This window comes from Cygnus atratus, chromosome 20 (assembly GCF_013377495.2).
Source record: "Cygnus atratus isolate AKBS03 ecotype Queensland, Australia chromosome 20, CAtr_DNAZoo_HiC_assembly, whole genome shotgun sequence".
Classification (NCBI taxonomy): Eukaryota; Metazoa; Chordata; class Aves; order Anseriformes; family Anatidae; genus Cygnus; species Cygnus atratus.
In genome coordinates, this window is record NC_066381.1 from 314,287 (window position 1) to 337,108 (window position 22,822).

General features: G+C 48.5%; 1 protein-coding gene across 1 annotated transcript in view; it reads left to right on the forward strand.

Moving 5' to 3' along the window:
* Nucleotides 1–13,523: 13,523 nt before the first annotated feature.
* Nucleotides 13,524–22,822, forward strand: part of BAZ1B (bromodomain adjacent to zinc finger domain 1B) — a 52,713-nt gene continuing 43,414 nt past the window's right edge. Inside the window, exons 1-3 of the mRNA XM_035559102.1 lie at nucleotides 13,524–13,791; nucleotides 20,039–20,155; nucleotides 22,206–22,350. Of these exons, the coding sequence (XP_035414995.1) occupies nucleotides 13,679–13,791; nucleotides 20,039–20,155; nucleotides 22,206–22,350 (375 nt within the window). The 5' untranslated portion in view covers nucleotides 13,524–13,678. The remainder of the gene's footprint in view (nucleotides 13,792–20,038; nucleotides 20,156–22,205; nucleotides 22,351–22,822) is intronic.

Sequence of the window (22,822 nt, forward strand, 5' to 3'; positions counted from 1 at the left end):
GTATTTAGTGACATGACACATAGGAATGGCACAAAGTTGCATTACGTGAGGTTCACATTGGACATTAGGAAACAATCTTTTGCTGAGAGGGTAGTTAGACACTAGATCAAGCTTCCTAGAGAGGTGATTGATGCCCTGTGCCTGTCTGTGAATTTGGATAATGCTCTTAATAATATGTTTTAACTTTGTGATAGCCCCTAAGTAGTCTGACAATTGGACTTGATGATCACTGTAGATCACTTCCAACTGAAACCATTCTACCTGAATACACCTAAGTGTAGGAGGATGACCAGAATTAGATCCCAAACTGTTGCTGGTTATGTCCAGCAGCCTCTGTGATGGGCTGTTCATCCAAGACTGCTCCTGGCACCCTTCAAGCAACTGTGCCCCTTGCTCAGCTCCACCCTTCTTCCTTTGAGCAGAAAACTGTCACCTCTCCCAGACCAAAGGGCAAGAAAGGTGAAGGAGTGTGGGACAGGAGTTGGAGGGAGGGCACAGCCCCTGAGCTAGGTTGGAAAGGGGACAGAAAGCCCTGGACAGGATGGGGATTACATGGGGATGCTGGTGCAGGCAAGGGAGGACAGGGACAAAAGGGAAGTGTGACAGTGGCTGAGGGATGGAAGTGGGGAGCAGGGGGACCCCGTACACCCCCTGGTGGGGACTGGGCTGTCAGGAAGGGTAGGGAGGGAAGGTTCCTATCATGTACTCCCTGCACGACAGCTAATGGCAGTAGCCATGGCTCTGACTGGGAAGGCTTTTTAGTGTGGGCTAAATTCTTGCAATAAGGCTTTTACCTGGCTGTGATTAAAGCCCTCAAACTTGGAGGCACTGAAGCCACACAAGCCTCCCATCTTCAGGTCCTCTGTGGTGATACTTCCATGAGAGGGATGCTGTGCCATTGCTGATGTTTGCACCATCAATACATTCTCTGATGAGCCCACCGTACTCATTGCTGATGGCTCACTGCCCTGATTTATCACTTTATATCTCACAGCATAGGATGGACCACCAGCTGCTGCAGACATAGCCCTCTCCTTTCCTCAGCAGAGCCAAGCACATGAGCTACAACTTGGGTTTCATTCCAAGCTTCGAACCACTCTTCAAAAAATCTCTAGCATGGTCTGGGGAATGCCTGCATACATTGTCCAAATGCAGGACTGCCATCTCCTGGACAGCTGGGAAACTCAGTCTGCAACAGCCCCTGAAAACCACCCCGGAATAATTCGGAGGCCATGTGGCCAAGAAGCCACAGCCATGGTGGGTATGGCCCAAAGAAGAGAGACACAGCATTGGGGTACTTCGGAAGCAACTCTGGCCTGCTCTGTGTTTAACCCATGCACTAAGCAGAGCACGAGCAGTGCCTTTGGGCTCTCAGCCAGAAATTAGCAGGCCGTCATGTAAAGAGCCAGATGGGCCAAGCAGGCTGCTTCCTGGGTCCTCAGCACTGCTGTCTCCCTGCCTGCCTCTTTGGAGCAGTTTCCTGCACACCTCTGCCCTTCCCAAAGGGTGGAAGGACACCAGGCCGAGCTGAGCAGCCCCGCACCGTGGCTGGAGGGTGCTGGCAGGACAGAGGCACTGGGCTGGCACTGGGTTCAGGGGACCGCAGCTCTGCTCCCATCCCTCCCCATGGGTCCTGCCCCCTCACCCCAAGCTATGCTGTGCCCCAGGTCTGCACCTGACCCCCCAAACCCAAAGTCCCATCTGCTTTCCTTACACACCGTTTTTTCTTCTTGTCCTCACTTTCCCCTGCAGCCCATGGAAGTGGACAGGAAATTTCAGCCCAAGAAATTGAGGTCTGATAAAGTTGCAAGCAATGAAAGCAACACTTATGGGATGTACCATGCAACCCTCTTTCAATGGCTGTGATCCCACTCTGCTTTGAAAATAACTCCTATAGCTCCTATAGCACCTGACCGAGGTAAAGAGAAACCTCAACAGAAGTTCCTAAACTCACCATTAGATTTATGGCATTAAATCCCAGTTCTGGTAGCAGAAGTAAATAAGGACAAGTGTTAGCATAATAGAGATTTAGTTATCTCAGCATTAATTCTGTGCTCCATTAATGTGTGCAGGAATTAGGGGAAGATCCTTACTTGGAACAGAAAAAACATGGAGGTGCTGGCGGTGCTGCCAGAGAAACACGCAGGTCATCCAGGTGCTCCAGCTCACCAACACGGAAAGGAAAACTGGTGAAGCTGGGGGAAGCAGAGACATGGGGGGGGGGGGGGGGGTGTCGGGGAGCCAGGTATGGAGCGGGGGGAAGCCTTGGTGGGTCCTGCCCCACACACTGGCAGGACAGGCCTGGGGGCTGGTAGTACCAAAGCAGGATGTAGGAACCAAGTGAGAACCGTGGGTGTTTGCTGGGACAGAGCTGAGCATGAGCAGAGGGTGCACCACAGAGCAGACAGTGGTGTGGCTGATCTTGGAGGGGCTGAGATGTAGCCAAGCACAGCAGGACACCAATGTGCCTTTTGATGTAGGAAGGACAACACCAAATTTAGTCCAAACACAGACATCAGGTTAAAGACAAGTGTACCAATGTAGTGAAGAGACAGACTATTTCTAGCAACTGTATACAGACTATCAGATAAAGAGAGAAAGAGAAGCCAACTGAATGCCCACTCTGTGACTGCATTTCTGCTATTAAGTGACCCTGTGAAGTCATTTACTCCTGCATGGCACAGCACGTGCACAGGGGAATAACAGGAGCTCTGCGCTCCTCAGCACCCATTGCCAAGTGAGGTCCACCAGACCCACCCATGTACCTGGGTCCTCTCTGGCACCATGAGAGCATCCAGGACACAACTGATTTCTGTTGTCTCCTTTCTCTAAGCACGCTATTTGATCCCTGCATTGTATCTTGTGGAGGCAGAGAGAGAGATGCATTTGTAGCTGCATCTTAGGCACTCTTATTCTGTTAATTAACTTCACATTACAGCATTACCACTATCTCCAGCTTGTTAAACAATCATTTAAAAATACTTTCAGCTGATTTCTGCATGTCAACTGGCACTGTGTTCAGTACAGTAACTGACATGTTCAAGGGAGATTCAAAACACAAACCTCTCTCTTTCTGAGATTACAAGTACGTTAAACAAATAAATGCCCTGTGAAGTTAATTTCTTTTACCACTCCACCAGCAGAAATGATGTGATACTTAATCTATTAAAATAAACTGGTAAATACATTTTCCCATGTGAAGGGTGTGATACAGAAACTGTCATGTCTGTTACAGAAATGGATAACAGCTTTGGCTCTGTTGCTTGAGAACAGCACAGTTTGCACAGCTATTTGTGCCAAAACCCATGCCTACTTGTACTGGGTTTACATGGCAAGGTTTTGGCAGTGGGGCGCTCCAGGGGTGGCTTCTATGAGAAGAGTCCAGAATCTGCCCCATGTTAGATAAGGGCCCATTTCAGCCAGCTCCAAAGGGACCCGCCACTGGCCAGAGCCAAGCCAATAAGTGATATTGTTCGTGCCTCTGCGAGAGCAGATATGTAAGAAAGGGAAAAAAAAACAAAATAAAACAAAAAAAACCACTGCTGCACAACAGCAGCTGGGAGAGAGAGGAGTGAGAACCAGCCCTGCAGACCCCAAGGTCAGTGAAGAAGGAGGGCAGGAGGTGCTCCAGGCACGCAGCACAAGTTCCCCTGCGGCCTGTGGAGAGGCCCCTGGTGGAGCAGGCTGTCCCCCTGCAGCCCATGGGTCCCACATGGAGCAGATCTCCACGCTGCAGCCCGTGGAGGAGCCCCCGGTGGAGCAGGTGGATGTGGCCTGGAGGAGTCTGCGGCCCATGGAGAGCCCCCGCAGGAGCAGGCCCCGGGCCGGAGCTGCAGCCCGTGGAGAGGAGCCCACGCAGGAGCAGGAGGTCTGGGGGGAGCTGCCGCCCGTGGGGGACCTGTGCTGGAGCAGTTTGCTCCTGGGGGATGGACCCCGTGGTACGGAGCCATGTGGGAGCAGTTCTTGAAGAGCTGCTGCCTGTGGGCAGTCCCCGCAGGCTCAGTTCGGGAAGGACTGCATCCCATGGGAGGGACCCCACGTGGAGCAGGGGCAGAGACTGACCATGAAGGAGAAGCAGAAACGAAGCATTAGGGACTGACCACAGCCTCCATTCCCCGTTCCCCTGAGTCACTCGGCGGGAGGACATAGAAGAAGATGGATGGGGAGAAGGTGTTCTTAGTTTGTTTTGAGTTTCTCACTGTTCTAGCATATACGTAATAGGTAATAAATTATATTAATCTCCCTATGCTGAGTCTGTTTTGCCCATGACAATAATTGTTGAGTGATCTCCCTGTCCTTATCTCAACCCTTGAGCCCTTTGCATCATATCTTCTCCCCCTTTCTCTTTGAGGGGTGTGTGTGTGTGTGTGTGAGAGAGAGAGAGAGAGTGCAGTTGTGGTGGAGCTCAGCTGCCCCGCTGAGTATAACCACCACACTGGTACAGGTGGGTAACGAGGGTGTATGGGCACCTTGCAGCTGGCAAGTGGGATAGGCCAAGGAACAGAAGGATGGAGGTAAAAAGTGGACTTGAGAGTGGACTAGCTCCCATGACTGGAGACAGGACAAAGCAGAGAATCACAGAATCACATAGAATCACAGAATTGTAGGGGTTGGAAGGGACCTCAAGAGATCATCAGGTCCAACCCCCCTGCAGGTTCCCTAGAGCAGGTTGCCCAGGTAGGCATCCAGACAGGCCTTGAATATCTCCAGAGAAGGAGACTCCACAACCTCTGTGGGCAGACTGTTCCAGTGCACCGTCACTCTCACTGTGAAGAAGTTCTTTCACATGTTGGCGCAGAACTTCCTGTCATCCATTTTGTGGTCATTGCCCCTTGTCCTGTCCCCACAAACCACTGAAAAGAGGTTGGCCAAATCCCACTGTCTCCCACACAAAGATATTTGTAAACATTGATAAGATCCCCTGTCAGTCTTCTCTTCTCAAGGCTGAACAGACCCAGGTCTCTCAGCCTTTCCTCATAGGGAAGATGCTCCAGGCCCCATATCATCTTTGTGGCACTCTTCTGGACTCTTTCCAGGAGATCCCTGCCTTTTTTGTGCCAGGGAGCCCAGAACTGCACACAGTACTCCAGGTGAGGCCTGACCAGGGCAGAGGAGAGGGGGAGGATCACCCCCTTTAACCTGCTGGCCACGCTCCTTTTTATGCACGCCAGGATCCCGTTGGCCTTCTTGGCCACGAGGGCACACTCATGGCCAACCTGTTGTCCACCAGGACTCCCAGGTCCTTCTCCGCAGAGCTCCTCTCCAGCAGGTCATCCCCCAGCCTGTACTGATACATGCGGTTGTTCCTTCCCAGGTGCAGGACTCTACACTTGCTCTTGTTAAACTTCATTTGGTTTCTTCCTGCCCAGCTCTCCAGCCTGTCCAGGTCTTGCTCAATGGCTGCACAGCCTTCCAACGTGTCGACCACTTCTCCCAGCTTCGTATCATCGGCGTACTTGCTGAGGGTGTACGCTATTCCCTCATCAAGGTCGTCGATGAAGATGTTGAACAAGACTGGACCCAGCCCCAACCCCTGGGGAACACCACTGGTCACAGGTCTCCAGCGCTGCTGATCACAGGACTCTGTGCCACCAATCACCACCCTCTGAGCTCGGCCAGTCAGCCAGTTCTCAACCCACCTTACTGTCCACTCCTCTATCCCACACTTTCTCAGCTTTGCTAGCAGGATGTCGTGGGAGACAGTATCAAAAGCCTTGCTAAAGTCAAGGTAGATGACATCCACTGCTCTTCCCCCATCTACCCAGCTCGTGATGCCATCATAGAAGGCAACAGGGTTGGTCAAGCATGATTTCCCCTTGGTGAATCCATGCTGACTACTCGTCATAACCTTCTTCTCTTCCAGTTCTATTCCAATTCTCTTCCCTCTTCTCTTCCAATTCCTTCTCTTCCAATTATCTTCTTCTCTTCCAATTCTCTTCCAATTCCAAAGCACCTGAGCTTTGCCTTGGGACAGCTTTTCTCAAGGTCATATGAGCTGTAAATACCATTTACCTACCCTGAAGTAAATGGTATTTCTTATTAAGCTTTAGCCACACTTTGGGACTGCTTCAGGATTTAAACAACACATAATTTATATATATAAAGGATCATTAAGGACCAAAAGTGACTGGAAGAGCCATGAAAATATCAAAATCAGCTGAATCCTGCTCCCATTTCTCACCAAAATGTCTCCCATGGAGACACAGAGATTTCTTTGTCAAGAACAAAAGCTGCAGGTTTGTATTTAAGGAGTGATAAAGTTTTCCATATTGTACATATTTGCAGGAACATAAAATTGACATCTCCTGATACACTGGGTTACAGCTGAGGCCTGCAGACACAGCAAGAGACAAGTAATGGGAACACCCACAGCAGTTTAAAACAGGTAACATGGATCTGTGGTAATATATCTGATTAATCATTTTCTGCTTTACACCCAGGGAAGCTAGTGGTGAGTTACAAACCCTCTACAGTCCTTTCATATTGTGAAAGTGGTCGGAATAGGCATTTATGTTCCTGAGAACCAGGCTATAAGCAAGCACTACTGAAAAGTTCTCCATGAAACCAAAATAGGTTTCAGTTCATTCAGTCCAAAGGGAGAACATAAACTTTAATTAACTCGATAGCTGTCAAGAGCTTGGAGAGCTGCAGATTAATGGTGTTGTCTGCAAAGCTGCAGAGCATAGCACTACAAGGCAGCCCGGCAGACTGGCAGGGAGCAGGAGCTCCTGCTGCTGTGCTGGTGCCAGGTGAGCTCCTCAGCACATCTGCAAAAAATGACCATGCCCAGAAGAGGCACCAGCCCAAGCTGCTTGGTGACAGGTACTCACCTTTTCCTGTGGCCTCCTTGCCTGGGGCTGCAGTGTGGAGTTTGGGAACAGGAAGGAAAATGCAGCGTGGCTCTCTCCTGGGAAGGGACAGCACAAATGGCATAACATCTGCCTTTTCCCTTCATGCATGGTCAAACTTTAGATATGCAGGTTTGCAACAATGCACAGCTCCTGCCATGCAGCAGTCAGTATCTCCTAAAGCCCAGAGCCTCTGGCAGCATAAAGCCAGCCACACAGAGATACCACTCAGGGAGGGCACCAGAACAAGCCTGCTCTGGATCCACAGGAAGGGGGAACCAGAATGAGTCTCTGAGAGCCCTAAATATTTCTCTGCATATCAAGCACTGCTGGCTCTCCCAGCTAGCTTGCAGGTGGCATAGCTGAGCTGGCACAAAGTCATCTCTGACTGAGTGAGGAGAACCCACATCACCCAGTAAGCATCAGTTTCTCCGGTTAGACACATGGATTCTTAGAAAAAGTATGCAAAAATGTGTGGCTTTTCAGGACATACCTTCACTATGGGTTTTGAGACCTCCAGATGACAAATCCTGTGTGGGTGCAGAACATCTAATACTCAAGTGTCTTAACTCAGTCCTCGTCCCACATTCTGCATTCCCTTCCCCATCCTCCCCTGGGAGCAGGATTGTCAGGACTGCCAAAGGACCCATCAGATTGATCTTCCTTCCCTTCTTACTAATGCAAAGTAAAAATGTCATGATGGGCAGAAGCCCTCCCAGGTTAGAAGAGGTAAAAACTGAAGTAGTAACTGGAGGTGTAGGTCTGTCTTTATGACCTAGTCCTTGATTTTGTAGGTGTTTAGGGGCATTTCTTCATGAAACATGAACAACACAATTGTTCCTAAGTGGCCCTCCTGTGTGTGACCCTTTTTTTTTGCCTTTTTTTTTTTTTGTCAGGCCAAGAATGGCAAGCTGGTGTCTTGGTTGTGACCAAATGTGGCCCATCTCTATGCTGTGTCCCACAGGTGGCTCTGGCTGTGGGTCTCACCACTCACCCATCCCACTGAGCTGTGAGAGATCTTGAAAGAAGTGAAGAAATAGAGCCACAAAACCCCTGCTGCCCTGGCACATGTTGTAATGCAGCCCAGAAGACCCACGCAGCAGAGGCCTGGAGGCTGATGCTGCTTCAGGGTGTTCTCCCTCAGCAGCCCCGGAAGAGAAGCAAACAGAACAGCAAGCAGGGCCTGCCAGAGGAGGTAGGTATGAGGAATGTGGAACGAGAGGTGGATATCTTTGTTCCCAGACGGCCACAGGGAAAAACTGCCAACGTGAAAGCAGTCTGGCGAGTACCAGAAGTGATAAAGCAGCAGCACCCAGGTGTGGAGAAGGATAGGAAGGATAGGAAGACCCCAGTGCCTCTGAGGGTGCAGTGGAGTATGGCATCATTGGAGGGTAAATGGAGGAAGACGAGTCATGGGCACAAAAAAAGCAGTTCTATTGCTGTCTGTTATACAGCCTAAAGGCACATGGTGTATATATACTAGTAATAAAAGGCACTTTCCTTATCTCATTGTCAGGCCCCTTTGAACTGCGTTGGACTAAATCAGATCAAGGGGTTGTTTAGCTTAATGTCCTCTCTGAGACATTTGCTGCGAAACTCTAGAGAAGAGCAAGAACAGGGTGGTGATATGTGATAATTTCCATGAGAAATTTTTAGCCTCTGAATACCTTCAGCTGAGGGATTCTCTGGGATGAATACAGTTTCTATACACCCTTGCCAGCTATTAAACCTGTAGAAATGGTTCCTTGACTATCGCAGACTTCCTTTTGTTCTGGAGAGCACATGACATCATTCGTGAATGTTCATAAATAGTAATGGGTATCCCAACTCCCTGTTCTTCTGACCCACTTTGCCATGCTGCCTTGGAGTGTTACAATTCAGGTGACAGGGTCCTTCTCCTTCTAAAAATGGCTGCCTGGATCTCATCATCACCAGGCTAGAGGTGGGGGGACTGGCAAAGATGCTTCTGCTTGAGGGCCAACACTGATATCTGTCTGTGGCACTACTGCAGTACAAGCAGTGGCACTGCTCTGAAGATTTCTGGGCTGAGAAGGCAAGGGGAAGGTATGGCAGCTGAGTTTGCTGTTGTCTCTGACCCTGTAGGGTTTGAATGTGCAGCTGCACCAGCTCCAAGGTTCCCGGCTTGTTACAGCAGTGCTTTCCCCAAACACAATGCTGCTGGCATCCTGGCTTTTGTACCCAACAGGTTTTCTGCCACTAGAGCTGTTTTCGGAAGCACCAATGGAATTACTGAGCTTGGGAACAAGTCCTTGATTCTCCCTGCTGTGGTAACAGGGGTTAGTCTTTGTCCTGACAAAGGGGAGAGTTGGAGATAACAAATGCCATCCCAGAGGATGGTTTGAGTTTTGTATACATGGAAAGTGCTTCAGCTAGGCATGCGAAAGGACTTCAACTGGAAAAGGAAATTTCTTGACTACTATGGAACTTGGAAATTATAGTGGGGAAAGGTTTTGAAGCAAACCAGTGTTCAGTTTGGGTGAATAGCTGAAATATGGAAAAAGAATAACACAAGCTCTGCTCATGCCTCAGCTTCAGGGATGTGAAAAGGCTGAAAAAGGTCATTTGGCAGCAAAAATAGGGGAGAGACATCAGTGTGATTTCACTAATGCAAATGCAGTTCAAAGCTTTTGGAACATGTGAGGGCTAGCACACCTGATAAACATACTCTGCAGAATACACAAGAGAATGGTGTGTCTTCATTTTGGCTAAAGAAGTGGGGAACTGGAACTTGAGGGATCAGGAGAAGCACAACTGTTTTACAACGACAGTAACCAGAAAGGTTCTTTGCAATGCAGCAAGGCAGCTGGGTGCACTCTTGCACCTAGAAGGTTGCAAAAAACACATCAGGAGCTCTTGGATACATGATACCATTGACCAACACAGGTTTTGTAGCTTCTTTGAGGGAAATACCTGTTCCTTGAACTCTGCACAGATGCAATACACTATTTCAGACATGTTGTATGGATACGTACAAGGTGGTGTTGACCTTGAAAATGAGTGGATGTTTGGCCTGATGCCCTTACAAAAGCTGCAAGTGCTCTCGAAAAGGAAATGGGTCTAGAATAAATTTTACTGCCTGAGCTGAGGAGCAGAGCGCAGACACCCACACCAGGAGATGTGTTTGTGAGTCAGCAGGGCACAGCCCTTCAGCATGGTGGGTTTCCTTTTCTGCATGAAAGCGTGCATTGCAGGGGACAGCATCATTTCGTCAGCACAGAGGAAGTGCTCAGCCCCCAGAAGCAGGTGCTCTGGAAGTCTGCAATGGGGTTAGTCAAGGCTGCAGTCTGGGGCACGGCACAAAAGCCTACCAAGGGAAATATGTAGTATTTGAACGTTTGGAGTAGATGCATGTATTTATCAGATATTTTCTGTCAGTGGGAACGTGAAGTATTGGAGATAAACATGCAGAGGGAAGGAAATCCCGGTCCATACTATCTGCTTTTCACAGTGGCTGCATAGTTCACCAGCTGAAGAACTGGCCAATGTGTTTCTTTGAATTAGGAAACAGGCTCTGAATGCTGAGAGCAGCAGTCCCCAGCACTCTCACTTCCAGGGACTTGCAGGCTCACTACCAAACCAGAACCAATGTCAAATTTACAGTCAGCTGTGTAGAAACAGATCTTCCTAAATCTGTTTGGGGCAACAATCTACCCTGTCTGAGTGCTGCTGAAGTGAGGTCACATTTTGAGTTCTGGTTTAGCTGAATAGATAAGTAGGCTGGCATTTTAAAACCAGTGTTAACTGCACTCCTCTGGTAACTTTGTTGTACTGGCAAATGGACAAGCTCTGTGTGTACCTGATAGATGAGTTTCACTGCTTCCAAGCCATCAACCACTTTTACACCAGAGCAGAGAAACACCAGAGAAACTTGTATTTCTGCTAACATGCCCAGTCACTTCAGATGTGAAAATCCTGAAAGAAGGAAATGCCTCTGTTGGCCTGAAAGACAGGGATATTGAGTCTGTCCCTGGATCATTTAGGAGATGGATGAATGGTCTCATTAGGCCTCGGACCTTCTTTTTCCCTTTTCCAGCTTTTTAAAGCAGCTGATAGCATTAGGAAGCAGGTGCTTTGTCTCCAGAGAGATCTCTGAGGGCTGTCAGGCTTCTCTCCAGGTCAGCTCAAAGGCACAGAATCGTCCTCAAGCAAGGACACTACTGTGCTTGTTTTCTACAGTCCAGGGCTGAGTCACAGATGGGAAACCCAACATCCACCAGAGGCAAAACCACCCTCTGCAATTGAAGGAGTAGGTGTGGCAGAGGCAGCCACTTTGTGACAGCTACAGCAGCAGGAAGGAAAACAGCTGACAGCAGGATGATAGCCACAAACAAAGCTCACTTACTGTGCTCAGCAGGTGACTGCAGCGAGAGGAACTGCACAGATACTCAGAAAGATGTTGAATTATTTAGAATTAATTATACAAGGGAGCTGCTTGGTCTTCAACAGTATAATCTCTGGATTTAAACATGAATAGATAAGGGTCATCTGGAGAAGGATTTTCATATTCTCTCACTGTACCTAAATCCTGTGACATTTGGCAAACTTCCAGCTCTACTGTCTTGTTTTCCCTTGTCGGGTTGACTCCTCATTGCTCTGAACCACTCTCTGCAGCTATTCCAGCTTGAACTCATTGCTCTCGTGCCTGGCAGTAAGAACGGGGCTCCCGAGATGAGAACAGGAGTGCTGCATGCACTGGTTTAAGGAAATACCGCATGCAAAAGAAATCGATCCCAGATTTGTCTTTTAATGGCCACATCACATCGAAGTCCCCTAGTCATGTTGTAATTGGCAAAGACATCCAGGCTTTTTTTCCTCCTGTTATTTTCAGCCAAAGAATTTTCGGTTTTAGAAGTTCCTTCAGTTCATAGTTTGTACCCTGCACTGTTTTGATTCTTCTGAATTAAACTCCTGATCCTCCTGCCTGATCCTCCTCTGTACTCACAGTCTGCCAACCATGTACACCAAGTGACAAATTAATAGAAATGAGTTGTTCTCTAAAACCAATTGCCTTCCTCATGAACCTTTCTCTGCCCTGATATCCCTTGCTATAAAGTGTCATCTTCTATTTAGCTAGGTCCTTACTTACATCGCAATTCTTACATGCTAATCTAAAAGTCAGATAACTTTCCAAAATAATCAGATTAACTTGTAATGAAGCAGCATAAACAGTTTTTATCTATTCTCCCTGTCCTTCCCATCTCCTTAGGAGAAATGAGCTTGGCTGGAGTCAGGTGGTCAAAAAACAAGCCAGTAAGACAGACTTTTTTGGCCTGAGGAGGTGGAGAGGCTTCGCCCTTGAGGGCCTGGTTAGAGCTTCAGCTGTTAGCATTTAGGGAGCACTGTATCTCCGTGTGCTTTCACTGATTGCTGGCAAGGTGGCGAAGAGGGGACCCTTGTTTTTACCTATGCTTTTCTGTGCTAGAGGAAGGAATCTTGATAAAACAGTAACTCCTTGTTTTATGCAGTGCTGCTTTTTCAGTGGAGATGCATAATGGCAGGATATAGTGTTGATGTACCAGGTTGTCCAATAGCCACACCTAACTTTATGGGCTGAAAAGATGAATTTGTCCCACAACTCCAACCATCCATCAAGGCTGCTTCTTTTCATCCTGAAGCAGTCATAGCAGGGCTATGCAAAGCAAACCTAGTCCTCAGTGCCATGAGGCAGTGGGGATCTGGGATTGCTAAAACATACTTGTTTAATACACTAGATTTTAGGTAAAATCAGCATTCCTGATCACTGAGAAAGGGGCTAGAAGGTGCACTCCTGGGCTTGTGTTTTATGTGACAGCTTTTGGCAGGCTGTGCTTGAGCTGCTGCCATTGGGATCGCTTGTAAGAACAGACGTAACATGAACTCGACACGAATGCTTTATTGTAATAAAATAAACAAACAAACAAAAAACCACTCAATTTTGGATTAAAAACAAGCAAACAAACAACAAAGCACGCAGCTCCTGAACTCACGTCCTTGCATAGAAGCAGCACCCGAGAGGATGCCCAGGCCTTCCACCTCACGGCACCCCGACCACGGTGGCAGCCGGCACAGCTCCGCTGCGCGCCTCAGAGGCGAGAACCAGGCCCACGCCAGCCCGGCGGCGGCAGGACCGGCGAGTAGCGGCACGAACGGGCAGGCCCGGCAGCACCACGACCTGCAGCCCGGGCCCGCCCCAGTCACCGCCTGGGCCCCGTACTGAGGAAACGGGACCGGGACCGGGACCGTCGCTGCTTCCCCGGCCGCGCCCCCTCCTGAAGGCAGCAGCCATCCCCCGAGCACCGCCCGCCGTCCCGCAGCGCCCCGCCTGCCCCTGCCCCTTTAAGGGCCGGGGGCGGGGGGAGCGGGGCGAGCCGAGCGCGGAGGACAAAGCCCGGCGCGCGGCCCCGCCGCGGTACCCGGATGGGCGGGGGGGAGGGGGCGCGCCGCGATTGGCCGCGGCGGGGAGGGGCGGGCGGGTAACGGGGCACAAAATGGCGGCCCGCTCCCTGCCCCTTACATAACGCGACCTCTCACCTCGCGCGCGGCGCAAGGCAGCTTGCTGCGCCGGGAGGGGTGGGGGGAGGCGGCGCGATTGGCGGGCGGGCTAGCCAATCGGAAGCCGGCCTCGCCGGCGGCCCGCCAGTAGGCTCTCAGAGCGGCGGGGGCGGGCCGCGCGGCGCGGGGGGGGGGCAGGTTCGGGTGCGCGCGGCGAGGCCGGGCCCGCCGCCCGCCCGGGAGGGGGAGGGGAATCTCCCGCCATTTTTCAATCCTCCCGCCCGGGGCCGCCGCCGCGCGGATCCGCCGGCCCCAGCCGGGGCCCGTCTCGCCGCGCCATGGCGCCGCTGCTGGGCCGCAAGCCCTTCCCGCTGGCCAAGCCGCTGTCGGCGGGGGAGCCGGGGGAGCGGTTCATCATCCCGCACACGCAGGAGGCCTTCCGCACCCGCGAGTATCCGCACGGCCGGGCTGGGGGGGGGGGGGGCGGCCGGGACAGCCCCGGGGCGGTGTCGCTGTCACCCGCCGGCAGCTCCGGGGCGGCCGCACGAGCGGCGTCAGCGCCTCCCGGGGAGGGCCCGTGCGAGGCGGCGGCGGCGGGGCCGAGCCCGGGGCCGCGCCGAACAAAGCCGGGCCGGGAGGTGGAGGCCGCCGGTGTCCGCCGGGCGGCCCCGGCCTCGCCTTCGGCGTTGGCGCAGGCGGGCCGGGGCTCCTGTGGGGGCTTCTCCCCGCTTCGCGGGCGGTTAAAAGAGGGTGAATGGCGGCCTGGAGGGGCCCGGGAGCAGCCCCGTGCAAACCGCGCCTCGAGACAGCGCCGGGCAGGGCAGGAGCCTCCCGGGGGGGTGCCGCGGGCGGCCGCCTGCCTGCCTGCCCGGAGGGGCCGGTCCGCGGCGGAGCGGGCGCCGTGTTCTGGAGGGGACCCGCGGGGGGAGGGTGGCGAAGGAGCCGGGGGCTCCCGCACGGGAGCGAATGAAGCAGCGACGGGAGCAACCTGCCCGCGGCCGGCCGGGGGTTTCGGCCCCGACGGGAGGGATTTCTGCAGGGCCGCCTTCGCGCGAAAAGCGGCTTTTTTGGTTCCGCGGGAGCCGCTGCGCGTCGCTCCTCGGGAGGCAGGAAGAGGACATGGGCACCTCGGGTAACTGCCGGGAGCTGTGCGGCTGCGAGGGCAGCGCTAGCGGTTGGGCCCTGTGCAGGGCTGAGGGGGGCAGGGCTTCCCCGCGCCCTGACCTGCGGGCCGCTGCTTCAGGGGCCTGGCGTGCTGCTTGTGTCATCTGAGGGACTGAGAACCCAAGGAAGGACTGAAACCGTGGCGGAAAGGCGGAAATAAAGAAACGGACCTTGGAGATCTCGTCGGCACGCGAGACGCAGGGGCTCGAGCCTCTGCGTCGGACCCTCCTCGCGCTGGGGATGCAGGCGTGTCGTGTTACTTCAGCACCAAGAACAGAATGCAAAAGCCCCTAAGAAGGGTTAGCTCGCTTTTGAAGAGGAAATGCATATCTGAGTGCAAATAGGCATTATTAATGCAGTCTGACCAATAAAATTCACTTGGGTCGAGTGTTTGATACAAGGTAGATGTGTGCTTTTTAAAAGTACTGTAAATTCACATAGTTTCCACTTGAAACTGAACAGCCTCCTATGTTTGTGTAAGCAAACTGAAAGGAGCTCAGTCTTCCAACTGGCCGGGCAGAGGCAGACCTGTTCTCTTCCTCTTCGGGGAAGTATCAGTGGTCAAAAATAATTAGTTTAATTCTAATTACTGCTGTTGTAGAAGATGTTGCTTTAAGGTTCACCTGTCACGTAGGAACAGCACAAATGTGTTTAGGGGCACCTTGTGAGAACACCAGTCTGTTAGCATGGCTCTTGTGGATCGATGAGCAGGTGTAGGACATGTTTCTGTGGACACTTGGATGGTATTAGCCTTAAGGAAGAAATGATGTTTTTCCTCTCCTTGGAGGGGATGCTGGTGGCTGCAGGGTCAGAAGGAAAGAGGAAGCATGTGCAAGCACTGAGGTTCTGGAGAGGAGATGCTCTTCTGTTGGAGAAAGTACTACATGGGATGCAGTGGGAGGCTGACAGCCTAGCCTGTTCTAGAAAGTTCGCAGTGCCAGACAGATGTCACGAAGCTAAAAAGAGAAACTAAGTTACGCTGGGTTTCTATCTTACTTTGTTGCCTATGCGTATAATACAAGCTAGGCAAAAAGTGGAACAGAAAATTGCAAATGAGTCAGTAGGCTGAAGGGAGATGTTACCTAAGGAAGATTGGAGGCTTTTTCTCACTTCTGTTGACCCTAGATAGTGCAAAGGAATGGCTTTTGTGGCTAGCTTGCAGAGAGGGCTGTACTGGAGCCTTTACCCAGAGCAGCTCTTGGTGTGGGTAGTGCCAGGGCCTGGCAGAATGTGGTTGCCTGACCTTTTTTCAACTTGAAAAGCAATTGATCAGCTCTTGCCCTTAAGGTTTGCAGGCTCTTACACTGCACAGCTATGAATGCAGTATTTGAAAGACACAAAAAAATCTTTAAGAATCTTTAAGATTTGCAGCTGTAGATTAGATTGAATAAGAACGGAAATTGGCGTATTGTGTGGTAAACGTGAGGGAAGACATCTGTCCTGTGGGCAAGGGTTAAGAAAGTGTCTAAAAGCAGTGAGCAGATGGATAGACTGGTCATCAGAGCTCAGATATTTGTCTGTGAAGTTTGTTTCTGATTTACATGGCTTTCTTCTGTAGCGAAGTCCCCTGGAAACCTTTTAAGAGCAACCGTGCTATGTAGAGTCCCTTGCGTGATAGAGAAGCCTTGTGCTTCTGGTGACTCGGAGTGAGACTTGTCCGTTGTGTGGGGATGGATGAATCACAGAATGGTCAGAAATAGGCTCCTCGTGGCTAGAGCTCTGTAGGATCTACTCTGAGATCATGTGAGGTGTAAAGTAAATAAATTCTCCCTGCTTCAAGTATGGGACAGTCTTGTCCTGTTTATTTCATGTGTGCACCAGGGAAGGTGAACTGTCTGTGGTACGTGTACAGTGAGTTGGATGTCTATCAAAATCCAGAATTTGTTCTGTTGACACCAGGCCATCTCCTCCATTAGTTCGTGGGACTGCTGTAGTGTGTTCTGTTGTGCTGGCCACAGTTGGGAAAACTCCTTTGCTAGTTCAAGAGAAGGCATAGTTTGGAGAGCTCGTTGGCCAGGGCTGGCAAGATGGACTGTTCCAGCCAAAGCTTTCCTTCATTGACTCTTGGGAAGCTGTATTCTTCTCCCCAGACAAAAGTTTGCTGTGATTGCATGCATCTATCTTTAGTTTATGGCTTTGTACAGTGAACTGCAGACAGAACGTGAAGAATTGGACTGCATTGTAGTTTACATCTTCACATGTAATATCAGGAAATTAAAATCTGGATGAAAGGTGGTAGCACCAAAACATGGTCATGTCACGCTCTGCAATTGTGTGAAAACTTTGCCACCCACCCACTTTGTAAATGTGCTTCCTGGTAAGTTTGCCTCTGGCTGTTACATGTGGAAACAATTATGATACTGTAAAGCTATTTTGGAGTTGATACTAATTTATATGAGAGTATCACTAATCGGGGAAGGAGCAAACTTTGTATCTGTTTAATAGTCTTTTTGTGTACTTTTAAACATTTTTCTTTAAAATGGTCCCTTGTTTTTAATTTAGATTTGTTTTCTGAATTTTAACATCGAAGTGATGTCAGGAGGATAAAAAAGGAATGTGATTTATTAACTGTTGCACAGTGGGTAGTCATCAGTATTAATGTATTACAGCTTTTTGGGGAATGTTCACAAGTAGCTTTTGTCTGGGGTTTTTTAGTTAGCATGCTGGGGGTTGTGGCAAAAGCAGTTCCAACTGTGTGCTCTTGGTAGAAGGATGGGGTGGTTATGGCATACCGGTGAGCCCTCGCTCGTAGCCCTATACCAGGTCTGTTGTACAGTCTGAAATAGGTTGGGTTTGTTTCCAGGCTCAGTTGAAAGGACAAATAGCGCTGGTGTAGCGGAAAGTTTGAGCCACAGCAAACTGCGAAAACATTCTCCTGCTGTTCACCTTTGTGCTCACCCCAGGATTTAAAAGTAGAGCCTGGCTTGAGAGGCTTCTAGCAGAGCACAAAGGAAGGGTGAGGATTGTGGCCATGAGTCTTGAGTGCTGGTTAAAGAATGTGGCCAGGGGTCAGTGTTAGATGAGAGCTGACCAGCTGCAGGTGGAATTAAATTGCATTTTGAGGGACAGAGTTGAACTGGACGGGGGGGAATGGCTGTACCTGCCACTTTTAAATTCAGTGTTGATCTGCGAAAAATGAGTTGTGGTATGGTGGGATTTCACATGTTTTCAGGAGTATGTACAGGCAGAATGCTTAGGGGAAATCCTTGTGGGTCTCCCTGTTAGTATGGGAGATGGTGTTAGGTAAAGCAATACGTACATTTCAAGTATATATCAGCTGGAGGTGAGCATTTTTTTGCTCTCCTTGCTGGGAGGATTACTTACCTCCTCGCAGGAATAGAGAAAGTTTATAAGTGCAGGAAGTAGACCATAACATTATTTCTCACTTATATCTCAAATGTTTCTTCATAGTTAGAATACTGAAAGGTTATTAAGGCAGTGTGGTGAACCCTTAATAAGGGTATTTTTCCTTTAGCGTTTGTGCTAGGCAGCTGCAAGTCTTCAGTATCCAGGCAGTGTCCATGGATATGTCCAAGGAAAGCCATGGGAGAGGGGAGGTGGCTTGCTGAAGGAAGCTGAAGACCAATGTTGTTTGTATGTTCCGATTCCTGTCTATGGTGAGGATTGAATTTGCTTTTGACTTCCTTTCTTGTGGGAAAGGCATAGGAAAGAACGGCATTATGGCTTCAGTTTAGTCGTTATTAGAATCTCCAATTGCTGTAAATACAAGTAGGACTCCTGGCTTCTGGTTAGATTTTTTTTTTCAGCTTGATATTGTTACAGAAGCTTGCTACAATCACACTTTTGGCCTGGTCGGCGTCTCTTGCAATGAGCTGCTGTAAGCTGCGCTTTCTCCTTGCCACCTGCCACTGCCCCAGTGCTTTGTGTCCTCCAGCCCCAGGCTGCTGCACGGGCTGAGAAACAGGTACCATCAGCTGGGATAAAAGCTGAGGAAACTTAAGTGCTTTTGAAACTTCACAGTTGAGAGGGGTAAGAATTGGCCAGAGGACTCAAAGCTTACTTGGATGATGCCCTGTCTAATGCAAATTCATCTGCCAAGGAGCAGGAAACATTCCAAGGAGGGCTGTTGGGTAAATGGGGGATTTTTCAGATTTAAGATGCGTTCTAGGCAGAGGGAATGCTGTCAGCAGTGGCAGTGCTGTGTTTTGGTATTCTTGTATAGCTCTGGTTGATGTGGCTGTAACGTGCCTGTCTGTCAGCATTTTCAGAGTAGCTTCTGTGCCTTATGTCCAAGAAAACTGGTTTCATTGGAGTTGCAACTCACCTTCCTAATACAAATCTCTTCTTAAAACCACCAGCTACAACAAAACTTTAGCTGAGTCATGCTAAAATTTTCTTGACAGAGTGTGTGCGAAGCACAAAGCATGGCTTGCTGTGAGTGGTGGCTCTGCCTTCGCAGGAGCGTGGAGCAATCTGCATGCTCCCACTGCAGCTCGCTCGTAATTAGCACTTGTGGGCCGAGTCTCTGTAGTTGTTCCATGTATGCTTTGAGCTCTGCTTGCTTTCTGCTGGAAAATGCACCGAAGGAGAAGAGACTTTTTTTTGCCTCTCTGTTATCATTTCTTTACTTAAATTACCATTGGAAAGCATGCATCAAATTAAACAGGCTGCCACAGGGTAAATTGTTAAGAATTTACACTGTATTAGCTTTTCTGACAATTTTGCCTGTACAGTCCGTAGAAAGTATGAAGTAGCTTATCTGTTTTTGCTGACAGATAATTACCTCTTAAGTGGAATGGGTAAAGCATAGGCAGAGATGCTTATAACAGAGTAGTTAATGCTGTATTTTATACGAGTGTCTGCACTACAGCAACTCGCCTGTGCAACTATTAAACTTACTGGGCAGAATAACTTAACTTTGAGGCTGGTTATGGTGTAGGAAGCAGGAGGTGATGATGAAGATACTAATGTTGTGCTAACCCAGGAGGTTGCTTTTGTTGGAAACCATGGCAAATGTGGCCTTCCTGGTGACTTCAGTGTCAAAGCTTTTGGTATTTTTTTTCCCAAAAAGATCGGGGATACCGGGTAGACGGCTAGTTTGCATCTGAAGTTTGTAATGCCACCCTAAAGCATTGGAGTGGTAGTTCCCCAACAGCTACTCTCAGGCAATTAGTGATGGTTCATCTGTGCTTCCTGCATCTGCCTGTGATGTTGGTGCTGCTTTCCAATGAAAAGTCCAGACTGGAATAGCTGAAAACTTAGCAAAACCAAGAGGCGCTCAGTGGTACGTATTTCCCTGGAGCGTTGCAGCTGAACTGATGGTGGTGTGCCACCTTCTGTATGCCAGCACAGAAGAGGACAGACATTTCAGCTGCGAAAAGCTTCAGTGGGTCCTGGTCTAATAACCTGTCAGATGTAGTGCAGCATCTCCGTGGTAGATGCAGAGTCAAATCTTACCTTTAGTCTTTGTGCACTCAAATAGAAAGAGTTTAATCGAATTAGATTGTCTCGTGCTACTCTGGCTATGCTTTCTACTGCATAAATCCTGTTTTCCTGAGCTGCTACTGCTACAGAGAATATGAAGCACGGTTGGAGAGATACAGTGAGCGAATATGGACGTGCAAAAGCACAGGAAGCAGCCAGCTGACACACAAAGAAGCTTGGGAGGAGGAGCAGGAAGTTGCTGAGCTGTAAGTACCAGTGAAAAAATTGGTATGTGTCTGTCTTCGGGGCAAAAGAGAGGACTTGGGAATGAGATATGATTGCTAGTTTTTGAAGTAGGTAACTTTTTACTGGCTTTGAGCAGATCTGGGGATTCTGGAGTTAAAAGCAAAATCCAAATTTGATGCCATTGCTAATGCAGTTGAGTAATGCTCTTCTGTTCTGTGTCTTGGTATTACTTGAACTAAAATAGTTCAGCATATGCTACTTGATGAATTTTAGAGTTCCTTGAGTAATGGAAATTCTTCAGAGGGGGAAAAATCAATATAAAAATAAGTTTTTGGAATTTCACATCAGTGAGGTCCACAGCTGTAATTATTTTTAGCACATCTGGATTGGAATCGGTCGTTGTACTAAATGCAACTATTTTGGAGTAAGCATTTGGGGATCTACTCTATTTGAAATGATAAAGAACAAAGGGAAAACAGCACGAATAGTTACTCAGTTCAGACCACCATTGTTCTTCCTTGTTGGTGTGTCCATGACCTCCCCCTCTAGTGCACAGCATAGGCCCTGAATCCTTGGTTGAGGTCCATTGTGACCCTTGCCATAAGAGAATTTTCTTGAAAGGTGCAAGTTGACTGAACTAACGTACATAACGTATTTTGTGCGTATCAAACTGTAGGAATAATGCCAGACAAATGGTATGTTTCTCTCTTCTGTGAACTGATGACTTGGATTTCTGTAACTTTTTTTCCCCTGGGTTTAAACTGGGCATATTGTAAGTGTATGAGAGGAAAATTGAGAGGAAAGTTTCAGCTGTATCTCTTTCATGAAGAATCTTGGTTTCTGACTGGCAAAAGAGTTAATAGTTTCAGTTTGAGGAGAAATTTAAGTTTTATCCATTATTTAAGTTTAAATGCATCCTTAAAGGCAACAAACACAAACCCCTTTTCCTAATAGTCCTAATTTTGATGAGGCTTGAAGTACTACTGTCACCCATCCTTCCTCACAAACGTTCCTGCCTGTGAGGAGGGTGTGCAGCTGAGTAGTGTCATGTCCTGTTGGGTAGTGACGTTTCATTGGTTGTGCACTTCTGAAAACACAGAAAAATGTAAATGGAATATAAATGAAAGATTTATCAATAACATTTAGCTGTAGTCTCTCTAAATGTGTGTGTGTGGGAAACATTCTATGAAGAGAACTTTTGGGCTTGTCTCTCTGAAACAGGATTAAAAGCTTCCTAGGCTGTTCATGGGCTGCTGATAGGAAAAAAAAAAATCATTTAGTTTGCAAAATGGATAAAATTGTTCATGGCAGTTGCAGAACAGCAAATATAGCAGAGAAAACTAAAAGGGTTTTGGAAAAGTGGAGTATTTTGTTCATTCTTACGGTAACTTGAAATAGACTTTTTTTTGCAATATATGCAAAGCCAAAAAGCTTTATGCAATATACTTCTCAGTACTCCTATCAATTAACTTACTTAATCCTTTAGTAAATAAGTTAGTCAAGTGAACTTGTCTTTTCTCTTCTTTAAATGAAAAAGCTTTAAGATCTTGCCATGGTGTGAAACACACAAGACATTTTTCTCTGGAAAGATAACTTGATTGTGTAAGCCTAGGCCTGCCTTCTCTCCTGCATTAGGAGTGTGTAAGCCCAGAGTTTGGGAAGAAAGAAAAGCTCAATGTTCATTAGCATCGTCTTACTGTGGGAAGCAAAAATCTTGAAGTAACAAGTCCCAGAATAATGACAAGTTCTTGGTATATGTTCCCCATCTAATTGGGAGGCAATAATAACCGGCAAGAAAGGATTTACTGGCAGTGCTACTCTTCCCTGAATTTTTTACAGCATTCCTTCTGGGAAGGACAAGCACAATTAGTATTGTCATGCCAATTGACACTTTGGAGAGTGGAGATGGGGGAGGGCATGAAAAAGCCTTTCTGTCTTTGCATTCCAGTGTGGCATCTGCCTGGAACATTGTCCTGGCTGTAAGTCTTCCTAGAATTGCAAAATTGGAGGTTACTTTGCATTTTGGTTTTTCTTCCTTGAATAATGAAAGCTTCTTACCTCCTTGCTCAGCTTGAAGGAGGAGTTCCCCATCTGGTATGAGAAACTGGTACTGGAAATAGTCCACCACAACACTGTATCTTTGGAAAAGTTGGTGGATGCAGCTTGGCTGGAGATCATGACCAAATTTGCAGTGGGAGAAGAGTGTGACTTTGAGGTAAGGATCCGTTTTCAATTTTATCCCATGCTCTTGCTCAGAACTAATTTTGTATATCTAAAGGCAGAAGTGGGTAAGAACATGTTAGCCACTTGCAGTATCAGAAAGATGGTGAGAATTTTTTTTGTGGAATCCTAGTGACATCACCTGCTTTCGAATGTGAAACAGTTCTATAAACAGAAGCACACAGATGACCCATACAGATGTCATGAGAAAAAGGAGTGACTTTTTTGGGGGGGCGGTGGGGGGGGTGAAAGCCTTGTTTTACAGTTTAAATATGCAATGGTCTTTGTGTGTATGTATTTCAATATATGTAAAATACATATTTATATTTTAAGTACCAGTCATTTAAAATTGTAATCTGTTGTAATCTTTTCACATAACATGTTCCCAGAAGGAGTGGTAGTCTTAAACTGATGTGGCTTGAGGTCAACTGCTTAGAAATATCTAATGATGCTCTAATAATTAGAAA